Below are 16,321 nucleotides of genomic sequence, written 5' to 3'. Positions count from 1 at the left end.
CACAATGATGTTTTTGAAACAACTGCTCTGAAATTCCCTGGGGTGGGTGTGTGTGTGTGTGGGGGGGGGGTTCTCCATAGTTTTCTTCTGTTTTAGAAAGCATATGGATTCCGGCTCCAAGGAGACCTGTTAAGGTTCCTGTTAAGGTTCTACCAGGAGTTACAGGGACTCATCCTGTTTTTCTCCTCAAATTCTGCATCATGGTCTCATGATGGTAATTTCTATAGTGACCCAAGAGTATTGGTAGGTAGCCTGTCTTGGTAAGTCAGGGATGGCTTTAATAAATATAAATGCATATGTATATATATACTGAAGCTTGAAACAAAAGTTCGAAAAATTCTCTAGCTAGCCAGTAGAATAGCATGAGGAGTACTAGAAGGGACTGCATGTCATTCCTCAGTTGTGTTTCATAAAGACATCACATCTTAGGCGTAAAGAATTTTAGCTTCTGCCTGTCACCTGCTGCTTTATCTGCAGGAGACAACATAGAGTGGGGAAGGTCTACAGATATTAAAATTCTTTGACAGTGGTCATTTGAGCCTATGTACAAACTAGCTTATCCTATTCTTACAGTGAGAAATAAGCCCGGGAAAAAAAAAAAAAAGTCAAGGGGCAACAAAACATTGGTCAATTCTCAAATCTAGAATAGCCATTTACCAGACAATGGTTAGGAACCACTAGAAACAATCCGACATAATATTAATCAGGTATAACTTGTTACACTTCAGAAAGCATAAATATACAGTAAGGAAGAGGTTCCTATGTAGCCCCACAGAGTTATGTACAAGTTGGAGCTGCTGTGAAGCTGAGCAGGAACTCCTGGAACACCCCCCACGCCCCCCACCCCAGCTCTAAGCAGATCTCCGCACACAGTTATACTTGCGAACGCACAACGTGAGAAATCAAGGTCACCAGTGAAATAGCTCTTTGCCAGCTGAGGGTCTTCTTTCCCATAAATATGCACAAGTCTGGGCTCCAGGGGTGGCCCGTGGCCTCACAGGTCTTGCCCCTTCGTGGTGCCACGATCTCTCAGTGCACGTGGAGCTGAGGCACGCGCTGGACGCCTAACTCCTGCTTCCGGTGATTCAGGTCGGGAGCTCCTGCCTTCACAGTCTCCAGATGCAAATCAAAGCATAAATAACAGAGACCACGCTCGTGGCTCCTCCGTTCACAACATTACTGGGAACAGATACTGGTCAAAGCAGCGCAAAAGCTGCATGCCAGGGTCCACGAGTGGAGAGGAGTTTTGTGCACTTTTGCAAAAACGACCCCCTCCCCCAAAATCTACCCTACGTGTCTTTTATTTTACTGGTTAGCCCTGTCTGTAGCTAGGAAGACACTGTGTTGCTCCTGGGCTCTTTCTATCAGCTTCCTCTTCTTTTTCTTGTTCTTCTTCTCCTTTGCCTTTGGGGTTCTCTTTCCTATACCAGGGGAAAGAGAAAGAAATGAAGACATGTCAGAAACGGCGCTTTCTCTAGGAAAGAAAACACAAAACATTAAGAGTTTTACACAAAGCCCATCTGGAAAACATCACCTACGGAAAAAGCAGCCTCAAAGAGAAAATTGTTCACATTAATTTTGACGGAATAATAATAATTTACTAAATTGGATATGCTGTCTAAAACAGAGACTGATCTTCCTGTTATAGGGAACTGGCATATTTAAAAACCTCCCAGTGGCCTGATCAGTCTTGCAAATATCATCCTGCCACAAAAATTCCATTTATCCCCTCCGACTTTTAACAATGCTACCCTTTACTAGACATCTTTACATCTTTCTACGGCTCCACATGTCGGTGGGTCAAAAGAAAATAAGCAGCTATCTACAGTAAATATACCAGAAGTTTCCATCTCCCTGGCCCTCCTCTTCCCCAGGCGAAAGAAAAGTCTTGCTTTTAACATTATTCCCTCCCTGTTCTCCAAAGACCAGTGTATGAAATGACATAGGTGGAACTCTTCATTTTCTATAAAAATTCATGAGGACATCGTTCATTATGTGGCTTAGGGCTTCTTACCCAAATTCCCTAGACCAGTTATTGTAAGCAAGAAAAATGCTGGTTTGTTCCTGAAGAACTGGGGAGAGGTGTCTTCCTACCAGAAGATCACACAGCCACCTAGTAATCCTATTTCTCCTCTTTGCCTTTGCCACCAGGAAGTCCAGATCACAAGCTAAATAGTTGAGGCTTGTCTCCATCAGAGTTGTTGAATATAGTCTCCCCTTTGCCTCTGCTCTATTTAACTTTTTGCACCTCCCGGTTATGGTTCGCGGTTTTTACAATGTTTCAACATCTCTTTGCAAGTAAATCCACGTAAGATCTTGAGAGAAGAGTAACAGGCATTTGCTTTAAGTCCATTGCCCTCTTTGGACTCTAAACACAGAAGAACTGTGGGATTTTTAGAACAGAAGGGAACTCAAAGGTCACTGAAGTTTGCAGAAATTAAGTCATCAACATACACCTTCAAAACAGAAAGATTCTTTCCTTACCAGACTCAAATCTCGTCTCCTACCCACCCTACTTCCATGTTACTTGTGCAGTCCTACAAAACTTTTATGTGAGGTGTAGCTCTTTGACACTGTAGCAATCAGTACCACAAATTGGACATTCTGTTCTAACGCATGCTTTCCCACCTTCCAAGACCATTGATTACAGGGATGTATCTGGACAGCTTTTCATTCGAGAGAATGGGGGGAGGGGCAGCTGTGTAGGGAATGTGAAAGAAACAGACTCTGCCCTAGGAAAGCAGAGTCATACTAGATTATAGGAGCCTGGGAGATTTCTAAACAAGGGAGGGATTTTTCATTTTATTTGAGGATGGAAAAGAGTCATGTGGTTGGCACATAGCTGACAGTCAACAAATGTTTGCTGAGTAAAACTTTATCACAAGATAAAGAATAATTTATTTTTAATAGGACACGGCAGTAAAATAATCAGAATATGATCGTGCTCTCACATTAAATTATAAAGTTCCCCAAAGTTAATTTCTGGTTCTTATTAAATTCTGGCATTAATGTTATAACGGCATCTTGCCATCTTTAAACATAGTTAATCCTACCCAATGAAACCTTAGTTCAAACCATCATTAATCAAAGAAGTTGTAAAGTTAAAACTATTTGAGTAACATTATATCTAGTGATGAGACACACGTAACGAGGGCAGAGAGATGAAACAACGTAAAATTGCATATTTAAAAAGTTTCAATTATAAAGTTTTTGAAGATTTCCTTAGTTTTAGATTTTCTTTAAACAAACAACAAAAACCTTAGTTAAAATCATTGCTGACTACATTGAAAAAATGAGCTCATGTTTAATTTGTTTAAAACCTGAAGTTTCTTTTAAAAGCGAACTGAAATTGAGTAAATGGAAAAATAATATTGCTAGATGTTTAAATGTGTTAAGATAAAAATATACTGGGTATTTGTTCAAGAAATCTTTTCCCATTCACCACTTCAATTTTTCAAATGAAAAAGGTGCAGTACATTCCCTAACAGAATATCTATGCTAAATGACTGGAAATTCTTATTTTAAGAGAGGGTCAATTTCATGCCACTTACCTAATATGTTATTCTGATATAATTGTCAGTATCAAATGGTCTTTGGGTTTGCTGGCTGATATAATATTGCGTGATAGGAAAGTTATTCAATATTTGCATAAAATAGTCCATAGTGTGGCCAAAATTTCAGCAGTGCTTCTGGAAACTTATATAAGTTTTCAAGTTGTACAATTACTCCACTGGCAATAAGTTATATGGTACTGATTTCAACTAAAGATGTTTGGGAGACCAAATTACAACCCTAAAAATTTCCCTCAGAAGTCTCTTGTTTAATGACATCTCTGTGCTATCAATTCATTGCTTCATTTTGTTTCTGGTCAGCCCCATTTCTCATGTAGTATATACTGAAAATACTGAAGAATTAAGATGGTTAGCCAAGATTTAACCACAGATAGGCCTAAATTACCTGAAAATATTTTGTGGTCCATTGTGGGCTATTCTGACTTAAAGCCCAACTCAAAGAAGCAAAAAATATTAAAATATAATCTAACTAAGGTATAAAAAAGGTCTTATACATATTTTCTTCTAAACTCCGCTAAGATTTCCAAACATAAGAAATCGGTAAGATTAAAGCTAACAGAAAATACATATCCCTGTTTTGATCTATATATTTGAAAATAAGTTATATTGGATATACAAGTGTGCTATTTATGTTTCCATTTCTTTACACCTGTGGCTAGATTAGATTTGGAGAATGCCTTCTAGACTTTCAATTATGTACATTCACCCTGTACAAAGCATTTAAAGGCAAGTATGATGCCAGTCACCCAAAGAGAAATTCAAGTCATGGAATTAACTTTCTTTTTAGTTCATGAGCAGCAACCTGGAAAATATACTGCCCAAGATCAGCAGAAAAGGTTTAAGCCTCTAGCTACGTCCAACTCTAATGACACATTTGCGTATCTTTGTCCTGAGTACTTTAAGAATACAGTGGCCTTGACAAATCACTGCTCAGTGAGTCTCTTCAGCCCCGTTCTAAAGATGCAAGAAGACCAGCTCGGGTATTAAAGCTGTGAAGGAAAGCAATGGGGCTTAACAGAGAAAGGCAGAAGGAAAGGGAGCCAGTAAGTAAGCATGGTCTTATAATGAAGACGTTTCATAATACATCATACTTGTGACTCTCAGTTTTTACATTTATGGAATGAAGACACTATGATCCTCTTTCACCAGAAAGTTGTACAAAATATCACAAGCAAGACAAGATCATCCAAATGAACAAAGTTAGAAAGATACCATCAAAACCACACTCTAACCAACATAATTATATTGATTTGCACACATGTGGAAATGGTCCAACAGGATAACCTATCAACTCCTCTACAGAGAAAGGTGAACAGCCCCTTATGGAAATACTCCTAACCTCCAGCTGTAGATTACTGCTATTAGAATCAGAAATAAAATAGATTCTTTTCAACCATGATATCACAAATTACATGAAGCTGTGAAAATAGGAATTCTACTGCCAGGAGGCATGAATTTCATTCTTTCCTAAGCCCCAAAGTCTAGGAAAGTCTTCAAAAGGTTTTTCCTCTCACTAGGTTTAGGTAAGAGTTTTTTTCATAATTGGAACAATGGTTCCAGTATATCCATTAGTAAGGCACAAATGTTGTGTAGGATTTCCGTTGAGATTACTAAATGTTTTGAGGAAGACTTTCTAATGGTAAATGAGATGAAAGAAAATTGAGAAAAAATTCAGTAGCTGTGACTATGAAAAAAAAAGTCTCTCTACACACACACACACACACACACACACACACACACACACACAGACGGGAAAGTAAGCCACAATTATGACAAATGTAATTTCCACTGTTAGAACCACAACTGTGATGACAAAGGTGATCATCGGAAACCAGGACTAATTTCTATCAAATTTCAATGATAAATTTGTGATGTTAACTTGAAACCTGGGCTTCCCTGTATTTATGAAATTCGCCAGGGAGATTTGGAGATCACCTCAGAAATTGAGCCATTCTTCAAAGCAGCTGAAACCGAGGGACAAAAGTCTGACAACCACCAGGCTGGGGAACTTTGTCATACTTCAGAGGACACACTAGAGGTAGAGGGGAGAAAGTTGCTTCCACACCTTCACAAGGACTGAGCTGTAGACAATGAATAGCAATTGAGCTATTTCTTTCTCATATGGGCAACCTGAGTCTGCCCAAGAATGAGTAGAAACAGAGATTTATTTATTTAAGAGTGATTGATGATTCTCTGGAAAAATGCCAGTTGGCTCCTAAATATTTTAAAAGCTCATATAAAAATAGACAAAAGACTTAAATATAATTCATAAGGGAAATAAAAACAACTAGTAAATATATGAAACAATCAAATCTCACAATTAAAAGTGCCAAATAAAATGAGTTGCCATTGCCAAGATTCTTAAAAGTAAAAAAGTGAGAATGTGGTGAGACAGGCATCAGGATGCATTATGAGAATATAAAATTGATACAGTCCTTCTAAAAGCCATCTGGCAATGTGTACAAAAGCATTAAAATATTCATAACTTTCAACTCCGATCTAGGAACCCATCCTAGGAAAATAATCTAAACGTGGACAGAGATTTATGCACAGAGATGTTTACTGTAGAACTCTGAAAAAATTATAAATTACCAAAATGTCCTCCTACACAATTTTTCATGACCTCTTTTTATGATTACTAAAACAGTAAGTGTCCTTTCAATTATGAAGTATTTGTATCTTAAGGCCCAGGAATTATATTTGTTCCCAAGAGAAATTACATGTCCCTAAAATTTATCATAAATAGGTATAAGGAAAAGACTGTGGTACAAAACATTCCTCTTCTGGTGGTAAGCAGGTTTTTGGGTGGAATGGTTGATCATAATTGGATGTAAGATATAAAAGCTTAAGAACTACTGAACTGCCTGAACACTTCTGGCATTAAGAACGGATGTTAGTTCACAAAACTGCTTTCATCGAGAAAGGCATCCAAGTAGGCAAATATGATGAGCGTGACCAGCATCTACCACAGTATATTCTACCTAGTCTAAGAGAAAACTCTTCCCTTGTCTGTAATAGTTCCGAATAATATATTAATGGTTATTTTACATCAGCTGAGCCTCAATGGAAAGAGTCTGAGTACCTTAAGCAAATAAATCCACTCTATCTCCTTATTTATAGTACAAAGTTCTTTAATTGGTGTTTTTAATGACATTTATCTGGCTTTTAAGAAATAACATCTTTTCCACTAAAAATATTGCAGAGAGAAAAAAAAATATTGCAGAGAGAGAGAGGTCTTTAGAAAGGACTGGCAAATCCTTCTACGACTGTTTCCCGACTGTGATCAAATTTTGATTGGTCTTTGAGAACAAAATAGTCTAGAGACAACCCAACAAATTTTTGAAGTGTTGAAAAATAACAATCATATACTGAGGAGATTTTACCAGGCCATCTTGAACTTCAAGTCATAATGGGAAAGTCTTCCAAGGGGCCCCCAGTCATTTCATCTTTATAAAAGAACATGTGCTTCAAAAATTTACACATAACCTGGAGGTAGCCTAATAAGCAGAACTACTTGCAAGTTATTAGTGGGGAGTGACAACATCCAAAATAAAAAATAGTTGACAAAATGGGACTTCTCTAAATATGCAAATGTGAAAATCACTCAGAATTCCCATGTAAACTTATGATTTGTAAAGAACTAATTCAATAAGCCAATTATGACTGTGCATAACTATTCTAATTGTAAAAGTCTGCCACGTTTTTACTGTAAAAAGAATAGTATGAAATGGCTTTGTGTGTGTGTGTGTGTGTGTGTGTAAGACCTCTCCACTCTTCCTCTATGAAGCATTTTATTAGGCATGATGTCTATTTTTTTTGAAAGGAAGCTCCATTTGGTTTTAAAATCTTGTTTCATGTTCAGTATTATGAAATTGAAAGAAAAGCTAATCCTAAAGCTCACTTGAACTTTTACAAATAAGGATTCCTGGACACAGTAATTCAAAATTTCCCCATTTTATAGCTCTGAAGAAAAAATCTTCGGATACAGACTTCTAAAGGGATAATAAGACATTCCCAACACCCTACAAACTCATTTGAAGTGGCAAGGACTACAGAAAAGTAATATGAACGAGATTTGGGTTTCTTCCACATAACTTGGATCATGCCATTTGATTTAAGTTCTTAGATATCTGGTATCTCAAAAAAAAAAGAAAAAGAAAAAGAAAAATCAGTTGAGAGCCAAGATTCTGTGGGGTTTAAGATAGGTGAGAAAAAACCAACAAGGAGAGGCGGTTTTAAATCCACCTACCTACAGTTCTTTTCATAATAACTGACTTCACTGTAGGGCAGTTTCATGGTAGCAGAGTCACATTATACTCCACAACTTCACTTGTGTGAGAAACTGAACATATAACTCGACCACAAGGGGGCAATAATTCACTTTTACTCTACATATCTCTGGTGTAAAAAGGGAGCAGGGGAGCTCTGGAGCTCTCACTTCTTTAATACTGTCTTTTAACCCCAGTTAGAGGCCTTATTTCTTTTTCCTTAAAAGCCGAAGGTAAGCTGTACAGTGGACTACAGAACAGATAGCAAAGTCCAAATGCAGCACAATGAAAAGTAACAATTGCTCTGCTGTTAAAGATGTCAGGATCTAGGGAGTGAATGAGAGAACAAAAGTCAGATGTATCTTGCTTTTCAAATAGTGATTTAGGGAAAGAGCATTCTTCACACATCCAGGTTGCCATTTTATGGGGAAGTGAATATAAACTACTGGCCGAGAACAAAATCCTCTTCTTGGATCTCTTATTGGTAAGAAGAGGGCTGTCAAACTAAAAATGATCTTCATTAGCTTCTGGGTCGGGGGAGAGCCCACAGACCCAGAATCAGGTGGTTGTGCTGGGGAGGGTGCAGAGACAAAGAGTATGGTAGGTATTTACTACCCCTGTTTTTAGTCCAACTCCCCAAAATGGTGAAGATGTGGAGTGAGGCACAAAAAACCTAGAGCATCCCACCCACGTTCCTACAGCTTCCTAGCAGCGGAGCTGGACGGGCAAGCAGGTTCCGAGGTCTCTCTTTCTCACATTTAAAGCTTTAAGTGTCAACTGGATCAGGACATAGTTTAGTTATTTTTCAAGAGAGGCAGAAAAGCATTAGAAGACAACTAATCTTTCTCTGAGCCTTGTCATAACTGAAAACTTTTATGAATTGCATCAATATCATCTGTAACCTAAGACTTTCCATAAATGTACACAGCATTGATTCAACCCTTTTTAACAAGGTGCCATCTAGATGTTTCCTAGGTAGGGAGTTGATTTGGTGGGCATTCCTAATATGTACCATGCATTGTAAGAGCTTCACATACCTTCTTAGTTAGCTGAATATTGTGAAAAATTTCAGTACTCAAACCATTCTGCTGGAATATTTCATAGCTACCTACCCTAAACTTACTCAAAATTTGCAGAAAACGATGAAGCTCATTTGGCACTCTTCAGTGACAAAACATCCCTTTGTGCAGAAAAAAATGATACAATTGATTTCATTTGATTAGGACCACCGGGAAAACCAGAGAAGAATTTCAAGTTCCTTCATCGCTGACTTCATACTATACCAGAAGAAACCTTTTAAGATAATTCCATTAGAGTAAGAGGACTTAATACCCTCTTCTTGGTCTTCAATCAATAACCATTAAATAAAAAAGAAGTTCAAGCTATTATATCTAGGACTAGCATGATATGGCAAGCATTTATTTAATATGGATTCCACACGATTTCTGTGGGACTTAAAGACATACTTACAAGTGAAATGAATTAGTGATTTCTATATATTAGGTAAATCCGAGAACCAGCTATCAGTCCAACCCACTCACCTAAGTCACAAGCCTCACATGAAGACAGCCAGCATGGGATAACTTAGAGAGATGCACATTCCGTGGGGGGTCGTAAGTGCCTCCCTTCCTCTGCCCCTCAGCACTTCAGACCTCCCTCATCAAAACATGTGTTACCTTCTGTTGCAATTTTTTTTTTTTTTGCAAATCATGGCTACTATGCAAATAACTATACTTTCATGCCTGGTTTAACTCTGGGTCTTTCTAAAAATCAAGTTGCAGATATTCATTTCAAGCTTAACTGAAAGAGGAATTGGAGCAGATAAATGGGCTCCATCTAAACACTGAACATGGTGACGAGCCAAACCCACCTGGACTTTATCATCCATCATAGAGCAAACTCTCTTGCTTTTCCTGGATTCCATCCACATGGCTTCGGTCCTCAACTCCAGCTTACACGCGATCTGCTAAGGGACCCCTGTCCCCCTAGTAAACCCCATGACCTTTCTCTCAGCTTACCTCTCTCTCAGAACCACCTCCATCTCTTGGCTTAATTGCACATTCCCCAGACAGGGATTCAACATGCCTCGCCACAGAGTCATGGAAGCCTGGCCAGCCCACAGGACGGATCACTCCCCAGCTAGATCTGGAAAGCGGGTGAAGGAAGGGGCCATGTGACACTAGACCAAGTCATGGGAGACATGGTGAGGAACATCACTTTGGGTGTCAGACGGCCCTAGATTCAAAGCAGAACTCTTCCTCTCAGAAGCTAGTGATCTTGGATGAGTTACTTTTCTCAGGCTTGGTTTACTCATTTCTAAACAGCTAATATCAAAGTTACCATCTCTGAGGGGCAAAAAAAAAAAAATGTATATCCATTTCCAGATACTATACCTGACACATGAATGCTAATTATAGCACCAGAAGGTGCCTCACATGTATTATTTCTAATCCTCCTGACAGCCTGCAAGGTAGGCATTATTTCCATTTTACCAACAAGGAAATAAGTTTAGAGAAGTTAATAGCTCAAAATCACATAGCTCGGCAATGATTCAAACCAATATCTGGCAGGTTCTAAAACCTGTTCTCTTTCCACTATACTCTTTGGATCCCTTGTGCCCAGCAAAAGGTCTTTGATCTCATAATCATTTAAATATCTGCTGAACAAACAAATTAATAAGTAAATACCAGGCTGAAGAAAAGGTATCAACCTTCCCAACCAGTCCCCAGTGTTCCCTTGGGCCACATTAAGTTTCCCAATGGGCCTGCCCTATAACGTATATTTCTCATATTAATTATTCCCTGGAGCTAAGGCATTCAAAGCCTCAGTTTCCTGAGGTCAAGCAACACATTTAGCATTCCCAGCTCAGTATCAACAGTGTGCCCATGGCAAAGCCCGAGGGAAGAAAACACAGGATGTTTCTCTTTCAGCTGGGACTTGGAAGTTTAGACCTGTGGTTCCAAAAGCCAGTTCCTGGGCCAGACATAGAATCCTCCAGGGAGGGTTTTTTTTGTTTGTTTGTTTTTGTTTTTTTAAATATAGCTTCCCTAGTCATACCCAGACTCCTGAGTGAAACATTCAGGATGGAAAACCCAGAATTGTTGCTAGGCAGCTGAGGTGACTGAGCACGAAATTAAGATTATATGCAGTCTAGAGCATCAAACTCTGCAGAAAAGCATGTGGGCAGGAGAGAGGACCAACTTTGGAAGAGGACGTGAGAGCATTTCAAAAATAAATGGCCACTTCCTTCCACATCAAGCTGCCCCCATGTCAAGAGGAAGGTAGGTACCCAGACCCAAGAAAAGGCTCCCTTATTATTTAAGCTCGAGCGAAGGCGTACATCACTGACATTCTTGCAGACCCATTTCTTCTGTGGTTATATTCCAGAAACTTGCTTTATTCTACTGAATGGCTCAATTCACTCAGTTAACAAGATTCTATTCTGAAAGACCAACTAGTTAAGTTGACAGAAATTCTAAAGAGTTGGACAAAAAAAGAAAAAAATTGTGATTGAAAAAAATGTTACTTTTGTCAAGTAGGGGTTTCTTCCAAACTAGGATATAGAGGTGGCATTTCAAAAATTGGGAAGAGAAAAGTACTCTTCAGAGCAGGTGATGCAAGTATTGTGTCAAATATTTAATACCAGAGGTATAAAAATATTAGCTGCATAACAGGGAGGAGGCATATTCCAAGTCTTTTTTTTTTTTTTCTTTTCAGAAAGGTACTCTGAGCTTCTTCCAAACTATTAAATCATCATCATGATATGATGTAGGCTCTGTGCCAGGCACTAAGTGTTTTACGTATAATTCATTTTATACTAAAAATGCTCCTTTGAAATAGATACTATGTTCAGTCCTACTTTGCAGAAAAGAAAACTAAAGATCATAGAGGTAAGGTAACCCAAGATGAGAGAGTCAGTATATGGCAGAGTTCTGACTTGGACTCAGGTAGTTTGGTCCCTAAGCCTACCGTCCTACCCATCATGCCATTCTCTCTCTCATCACTTCTGTGGTATAAATGTGATGTCCCGTGAAGGAGAAGTTCAGTGTTCCAACACTCTTCCCTCTAATCAGAGACTCCCACACACCCTATGAACAGGTCACTAACAGGGAAATGGCTTGACCATTAAAGTCATAAAATGAAGGCTGGGCCCATCATTGTTTTGATACAAGACCAGGACGAAAAAGGTCATTTTTTTTTCTCTGTTATTTTTGCAGGATACTAAAAGTAAACCAGTATTTGCCAAAATGAATAGTCTCTGTCTACAAGCAAAGACTAAACAAATGGTATAGTCACTGTAGAACCCTTGTCAACCACCCAAGGAGCAGCCATGGAGTTCAATTAGAGGGAAAATACTGGACAAGGAACTCTAAATAACATGTTCAACACACCTAATGATTATTAGACACATCACATTTCTAAGGTTTCACGAAGTCTAAGACCTTGCTGAGTTATCTAGAATCCTCATATCTTTGTCTCTGATTGCCAGATATTAAGAGAGCAGAACATGGGTAATTATTTTTATAAACATCCTAATGTTTAATTTAAAAAAATGGTGTTTTACTCTTCAGGAAATGTATATTGACTGTGACGTATATAATACAAACTAAAATCAAAGGAAGCTACTGCTCGTGTCCACACACATATCGACCCAATAACCATCTGCAGTATTTCCTGAAGCATTGCGTTCTATCACTATATTCAAATCAGTTTTATTTAACTGAGGTGTCAAAGGAAAATATGAGAAACCAAAAGTTTACAAATTACAATTAACATGAAAAATGTAAGACCTAGTGGAAAAAATTTTAAAGATTTATTTATTTATCTGAGTGGGGCACAGAGGGAGAGAGAATGGGAGAGAGTGGGGGACAGTCTTAAGTAGACTTGGAACCGGGCTCGATCTCATGACCCTGAGATCACTGCCAGAGCCGAAACCCAGAATCCAATGCTCTTTAACTGACTGTACCGCAAAACATTTTTAAATGAATAATCACTGAATCAGAGATCCAAGCAGAGATCTACATTCCAAACTTCTATACTTGTAGTAAGGATATCACCTGGAGCCCCACCATAAAAACCATATAAAGAATATCAGTGAGTAATTATGTTGAAAAGGACAACTTATTCATCATCTTAGCTGGGCAGCAGGCTCAGAACCCCTGCTGAAACATGAGCTAAACCCATCAGTACAGCTGAGTTTAAAATGACCATTAAAGGTTGAGGGGCACCTGGGTAGCTCAGTTAGGCATCAGACTCTTGATTTCAGTTCAGGTCATGATCACTGGGTCCTGGGATCGAGCTCCACCTTGGGCTCCACACTCAACATGGAGTCTGCTGGAGATGGTTCCCTCTCCCTCTGCCCTCCCCCTGCTCTTTCTTCTTTCTTTCTCTGAATAAAAATAAAAATAATCTTTTAAAAAAGATGCCTGTTAATGATTGAAAGTCAGGGACACTGAAACTGGAGTAGTGTGGGCAGAGCACTGCACATTTACTATACTCAGATACCACATCCTACCTGGCTTTCAGTAATTTAAGCCAGCATCACCAGATGAGAGGAATACAATGGAAATGTTAAGAAAAAAAAAAAAAAAGGAAGGAGACTTTGAGAAAAGACGAGGACAAAAAAGATGCCAAGGCTCACAGAGCACATAAAAAATGTTTTAAAAAACGGAACTGCATTCTACCTTTCACTGTGTTGCTTATCAAAATTCGATGAAACCACAGCTACAAAGCTATAACATCATTGTAATAACTCCTTTATTAGGAAAGTCAGAGACTGAGTTACCCAAAACAGATGTAAAAAAGCTTTTCTGCTTTACCATTTTCAAAGATTAGGTAACCAGTTTGCTGATAGCAGTTCATAAAGACCTCAGAAGATAAAGAAGGAATAAGAAATTTCTGGAAATTGCTTCCAATTCAGTATATGACCCTAATATAAAAGTGAAAAAAATGTACGAGTGATAAATGTTAGGGGTTAATACTTATATTTTGATATACTTATCACTTCATTAAAAAGTATTTTAATGGCGATTCACAGACCTGTACCCTGGGGCTAATAGTACATTATTATATGTTAATAAAAAAATTTAAAAATTTTTAAAAAGTATTTAAACTGCTTTCAATAAGCATTTTCTAAGTCTTTCTATAGAAAAACTCTAAACCCCACCAAAATAATGCCCAGGGCTCATCACTTAAATGTTTTATTAAAAGCTAAATTCATTGTAGCATAAATCAAGTCTTTCTTGAAAGACAACTGCAGCCATATTTTAATGAACCTTCAATTTAATCTTAAATTCTAGGTCACTGGCAGTTTCAACAGCAATGAAATAGTCTGTCCTAAAAATGACTGTGCACAGTTTGTCTGAGGCGCGCACGCGTGTGTGTATATTCATAAGCACAAATGTATCTAAAACATATCCCTCCATAAACTACACCTAGATATACTGGTTGAGAAGACTGTTTATTTACCCTTAAATATGTATGTGTATACCTCAGAACATAAAATTACATTTTTAAGATTTTTAAGATTATAACCAAATTAAGTATGAGATTAAAAATTCTGGGGAATTACAAATTGCAAACTCAAAAAAAGTAGCAGCATTTCTACGGTAAAAGTTTATGGCTTGGAGTCATAACTAATCAGCATTCTTTTTCTGACTCTGATAAAAAAATATTTTGCACTGAACAGCAAATTCTTCTAAGGGTCCAGTTTTTATGCCATAGAATACAGGAAAATAATTCCTATTAATTAAGGACAGAGCATGACTTAAGATCTCTTTCCCAGTTCCTATAAGTACAAACAAACAAAAAATGGAAAGAACCAAAAGTCTTGTATGGCAGGGGGGGAGGGAGAAATCATTTTTATGGCTTCCATTCAACTCAAATACACATTGGTCTAGGAGACCATTTCGCAAGTATCTCATTTAGATATCAATCTCTAAGGTCATCCAAATGACAGGTAAGCATTTTATTCACGATAGGATAGGATTTTCAAAGCCTTACCATGACACTACTTGTTAGAACTTAGAAGATGATACAACGATAACTTTGTCATAGATCCAATTCTAAGGATTTGCACTGTGGAAATACCAGAGACTAATCATAAAGAGTTTCCGAAAACATAATCCTCTAGGGGAAGTCTGCAAATGGAGCTCTTACAAAAACAACACAGCAACATTTGGATCATATGCCATTTTGTTCTAAGCCTTAAAGTTAAGGTAACAGACAGTCTGATGACTATAGTTAATATTGCACCGAATGCTGGAAATTTGCTAAGAGACTTCAGGCACTCATCACACATACAGAAAGCACAGGAGTGGTCAGAGTGGGCACCCTCTCAACTCAACAACCATATGTCCTTGGTGACTGCTGCAGGGGTCTGCAGAAGCTGCTGGGGGTCCTAAGGTCCCCCGGTTCAGAGACTAGGTTCAGGTTCAGGTTCAGAGGCTAGGGACCAACGCAGGGGGCAGTGGTGGCCAGAGCTGGTGGCATGTATGCGTTCGGCTGCTGGGAACCAGCAGCAGGTGTCTGGTTAGTGGCAGAGGCCAGTTGCAAACACATACACAGTAGTGGGAGCCAGGCCAAGCAGCAAAGGCTAAGGCCAACTGCAGATGCCCTGGAAGCTTTGGGAGCCCCAGCTGTCAGTGTTTGCTGCTGTGACTGCTGGTTCTGGTGCACAGCAGTAGAGGCCAGTGTGAAGAGTCAATCTGGGGGGAGAGGTGGGGTACACAGCTGGGGGAGCAAGCTGCAGGTGAGCTAGTGGTATGGGCCAGTGATAGGAGCCAGGACTAGATCTGGGTCCACAGGCTGATGCAAGGGCCTAGCGATGTGCAACCCTCCTGAGGCTGAATGGTCCCTCCAGAGGTGTGCACATGGCAGTGGAGGCAGTGACAGGGTCAGGCTGGAGGCGAGCAGGGATGCAGCTAGAGGTGCTAGCTGCAAATGAACCCAGTGGTGCAGACCAATGACAGGAGACAGGGCCAGATCGGGGGCCACAAACAGCTGGGCGGGCCTTGGCCATGGGTGTACACATGGCAACAGAGGCTGAAGATGGGCATCAGCCCAGCAGCATTGAAGCACACAGGTGGCGTGGAGGGGCCAGCCCTAAGAGCACACAGCAGTGAGGGTCCCCTGGGGATATTCTAAGCTGCTGTCTTGTACTCACATAACTTCAGAGGCTTGGAGTCCCTTTCTGTGTGGGTCCTGGGCTTTGGGCAAGGGTGGAAGCAGGGAGTGGGTAGGGACTCAGGCAGCTGGTATCAGCAAACACCAATACCTGTGGGGCAAATACTGGCAAAATTTGTGGGGGGGTCTTGGTGACCCTTGGTTTCTTCAGTGGTGAAAGCTTCTAGTGTCTCTGCAGAGTGGGTCCCTGGGAAGTCTGTTTCCTCCCCCTGTGTGGCTGACCATGGTAGCCCCTGCTTTTGGGCCTTGTTCCTAACCATCTTTATAATCTCAGCTTTGCTCGTCTCTGGGTGGGGT

The 16,321-nt window shown here is 39.5% G+C and overlaps 1 protein-coding gene across 3 annotated transcripts in view; it reads right to left on the bottom strand.

The window, feature by feature from the left end:
* Nucleotides 1–727: 727 nt before the first annotated feature.
* Nucleotides 728–16,321, bottom strand: part of LOC111146796 (R-spondin 2) — a 160,134-nt gene continuing 144,540 nt past the window's right edge. For 2 of the 3 annotated variants that reach the window (XM_022502479.1, XM_022502481.1), the window contains one exon: nucleotides 1,306–1,421. In XM_022502479.1, coding sequence (XP_022358187.1) covers nucleotides 1,306–1,421 — 116 coding nt within the window. Of the gene's footprint in view, nucleotides 1,422–16,321 lie in introns of all 3 variants that reach the window. The other variant, XM_022502480.1, reaches the window with a different exon arrangement.

The sequence above is a fragment of the Enhydra lutris genome, unplaced genomic scaffold (assembly GCF_002288905.1).
Source record: "Enhydra lutris kenyoni isolate GAN:26980312 unplaced genomic scaffold, ASM228890v2 scaffoldscaffold14, whole genome shotgun sequence".
NCBI classification, from domain to species: domain Eukaryota; kingdom Metazoa; phylum Chordata; class Mammalia; order Carnivora; family Mustelidae; genus Enhydra; species Enhydra lutris.
The sequence above is the reverse complement of the archived record's forward strand: the minus strand, read 5'-3'. Positions and strand labels throughout refer to the sequence as shown.